General features: G+C 62.7%; 1 protein-coding gene across 1 annotated transcript in view; it reads left to right on the top strand.

The window, feature by feature from the left end:
• Nucleotides 1-6: 6 nt before the first annotated feature.
• The window catches only part of SAPCD2 (suppressor APC domain containing 2), a 4,220-nt gene continuing 788 nt past the window's right edge, over nt 7-3,438 (top strand). The window contains exons 1-3 of the mRNA XM_003794933.3: nt 7-562; nt 2,500-2,612; nt 3,204-3,350. Coding sequence (XP_003794981.2) covers nt 10-562; nt 2,500-2,612; nt 3,204-3,350 — 813 coding nt within the window. The 5' untranslated portion in view covers nt 7-9. The remainder of the gene's footprint in view (nt 563-2,499; nt 2,613-3,203; nt 3,351-3,438) is intronic.

Below are 3,438 nucleotides of genomic sequence, written 5' to 3' on the forward strand. Positions count from 1 at the left end.
GGGGCTGCGATGGCCGAGCGGGGCCGCGTGCCGCCCGCCGCACCCGCACCCAGCACGGACGGGCTGCCGCGCGCCTTCCTGCAGAGCTTGCGCACTCTCTTCGACATCCTGGACGACCGGCGGCGCGGCTGCGTGCACCTGCGGGAGATCGAGTCCCGCTGGCAGGGCGCCGACGCGCGCGAGCTGCCAGGCGGTGTGCTCGAAGGCCTACGCCAGGTGGCCCCGGCCAGTGGCTACCTGACTTTCGAGCGCTTCGTGGCCGGCTTGCGCACCTCGCTGCTGAGTGCCGAGGGCGGCCCGCGGGGCCCGACCCGCGTTCGGGGCCGACCCGGAGACCCGCCGCTGCCGCCTCAGCGCCTGGTGTTCGCTCCAGCCGACGAGCCACGGACCGTACTGGAGGGCAAGCCTCTTGCCCCGGGTGCGCGTCTTCCTCCCGGCGGCCCCGGCGGTGCGGCTCGAAGCCCGGAAAAGCTGTGCGGCCCGGCCGAGGCGGCGACGTTCCCCGCGGAGCCCGAGCGACCCCAGAGTGCGGCACTGGAGAGGAGCCCAAGCGCCAACGCTGGTGAGTTTGGGGCGGCCCCCAGCCCCGCCTCGTAGCCCCCACGGCCTGTGCCCGAAACGACCACGACAACTGTCGCGGGTGACCCTTCCATGAGGGTCGGGGATTGTGGACGCCTGAGCCTGGAGCGTGCCTCCGCGGTCCTGGGGGGAAATGGACTTCGTGTCTGTCTCGGTGTGCTCAGGGGCAACCCAACGATGTAGGCCAGCCGGCTACCTGCCACCACGTGAGGCTTCCAAGGCCACAGGCTGGTGGGCTACTTGGAAAACCTGGGAGCTTGTAACAAGCCTGAGCTCCAGTACCTGCCCACACCAGGGGTCGCCTGGGCCCCCAGCCTCCTGTCTGTGGATGTGTAGGCAGAAGTGCTTCCCTTTAGAGGAGTGGGTCACCCAGACTGTACCCAAGCAGCCCCAGTGTCCTCAGTATGACAGTTCAGCCAAGAGGGCTGGACTCACCCTCACTGAGCCAGGGCAGGCAGGAGCTACTGGAGGTGGCCCAGGAGGACCTCACTGCTCCATGGTGGATGCACGGAGGGATACAAACCACAGTCTCTAGGGAAGCCTGGCAGGCTCCTCTCCTGGCTTCTGGTGCAGTTGGCAGCAACAGGAGGCTGGTGAATGGCCCCCTGTCTGCACCCCCGGCACCTGCTTTGGGAACAGGACTTGCATTATGGCTGGGAGGGGCAGGCTCCCAGAGGAGCCCAACCTCCCCCTGCCCCCAGTCCATTCAGCTTGTGCACGTGCCTGCCAGGTGCAGGCCTGTCTGCCAGTGGCAGCTGCCAGCCCCTGTTGTCTGGCCCACAGCTATACTGGCCATTAGGGACTTCTCCCCTCTGCCTTACCCTATAACTGTGCTTGTAGCTGTAGTGACTGATCCAGCAACACCACACCAGGCTGGGGGCTCCCCCATGCCTCGCCACTCAATCTCCCTGTCCCTATGGTGAGGGGAGCTTTTGGCTGTAGGTTGTCCCAAATGCAGGATCATTGTCATCAGTGTGGCTATCTAGTTTGAAATCAGCCATGGGATTTCGTGTAATGGACCAGCTTGGGGTTTGGAGGCCTTAGGCCCCTGGTCCAGTCCTCCTCCACTCTGCTGGCCCCATGTGGCACTGGGTCAGTGACTATACCCCTCAGAAATCCATGTGGCCAATAAGTACCACAAGGCAGTCTCAATTGGTCACACACACACACCCCAGTTCTAGCTATCACCCTCTTACAGGGAAACTGAGGCCCAGATAAAGGGCATGGCATGCTGCTTGACATAAGGGGGTGCCAAATCTAGAGCTCTAAGGGTACCCCAACTCCCCCGTAAAGCCCCCCAACACACACTGCCTCCTAAGCCTTCTGCCCAGGGGCTCAAGTCCTCCTTCCTTGTCCCCATGTAGGGCTGGGTGTGCACCCCAGGCTGGCTCAGGGCCCTGCTGGGGGCACAGAGGCCTGCTGGTCACCCAGCTGGACATCAGACCTGCATCACCTCAGGACTGGGAACTGCCCTGTGGACCTGATTGTGCAGACCAGGCCCAGGCTCTCTTCCCAGCCTCCTGGAGGCAGAAGCATGGCTAGTGCCCTCCCATTGCTTTGCCCTGGAGCCACTCAGCACAGCAGACTGGAGCTCAGACTCTGGGGTCTGAATGGAGTGAGGCTCCTTGCCGTGGACACCCAGGCCGATTCTTGCATCTCATACCCTCTCCTGTGGCCTGGGCACCAGGGCATGACCTCCAAGGATGAGTCTGGTGTTGGGGATGGGCTGAGGGCCAAGGAGGGTACCCTCCTCCACACCTGCTCCCACTTTTGTAGACAGGGAGTTGGGTGTAAGTAGGAACCACACCCCAGCTTGGCCAGGCCAGTGCCTGAGACCTTGGGAGGATTAAGTTGATGGGTACGCTGTACCTATAGCAGACCGTGGCCAGGAGGTGAGCCAGGCCTGTACCTCTCCAACAGGTACAGTGGCCTGCAGGGCCCCAGAAGTGGGCTCAGGGGATGCCCGGCGGGCAACCCGCACCCGAGGGGAACGGCGGAGGCACACTATCACTAATGGTGTGGACTGCGGCCTGGTGAGTGGGGGCCTGGGCCTCTGAGGGACCCTCCGTCTTGCCTGGGAGGCATAAGGCTGAAAGGGAAGAGCCTGCAGTGGGAGCATCTATCGGTTCTAAAACTCTCCCTACCTGGGCATGAATCCATTCAGAGTCAGGCAGAGGTCAACAGGTCCTTTAAACAGGTGTGACAGTGCCATGGGCCCCAGCCAGCTGCTCCATGAGGTCAGCTTGGCAGGCCAGCCCCACTCATCAGCTCTGTGCTCAACACAAGCAAACCCAAGAGGGGCTGAGCTCAGGGTCCAGTCACCTCTCCCCTGGGGAAGCCAGAGTGAGGGGCTGAGAGAGCCAGTACCCATCCCACTCCTCTCGTCTCAGGAGGAGGAACAGGACTGCAGGCTTGCATGGTCACACGTGTGCCGTGTATCTCAGAAGGGTGCTGTGGGGCCTTGGTGCATGTGTTTGTAAACCCACACATGTCAATGTCCTTGTGCTGTGTGTGCCTCAGCTTGCATGCCTGTGCCTCCTGGCACACAGGCACACGTGGGCCTGTGAGTATGCATGCATGCTCCCTGGCACATGTGCATTCCTTTGTGCACACACATGTCACAGCTGAAGCAGATGAAGGAGTTGGAGCAGGAGAAGGAGGTGCTATTGCAGGGCCTGGAGATGATGGCAAGGGGCCGTGAGTGGTACCAGCAGCAGCTGCAACGGGTACAGGAGCGTCAGCGCCGCCTGGGCCAGACCAGAGCCAGCACTGTGAGTACTACTGTCCCCAGGCAGAGTGACCACCACCTCGGCCCAGGCAGCCTCTGGCACTGTAGCTGCCTCCATCCCCAGCACAGTG

The sequence above is a fragment of the Otolemur garnettii genome, unplaced genomic scaffold (assembly GCF_000181295.1).
Source record: "Otolemur garnettii isolate 467f Iridium unplaced genomic scaffold, OtoGar3 scaffold00087, whole genome shotgun sequence".
Lineage (NCBI taxonomy): Eukaryota > Metazoa > Chordata > Mammalia > Primates > Galagidae > Otolemur > Otolemur garnettii.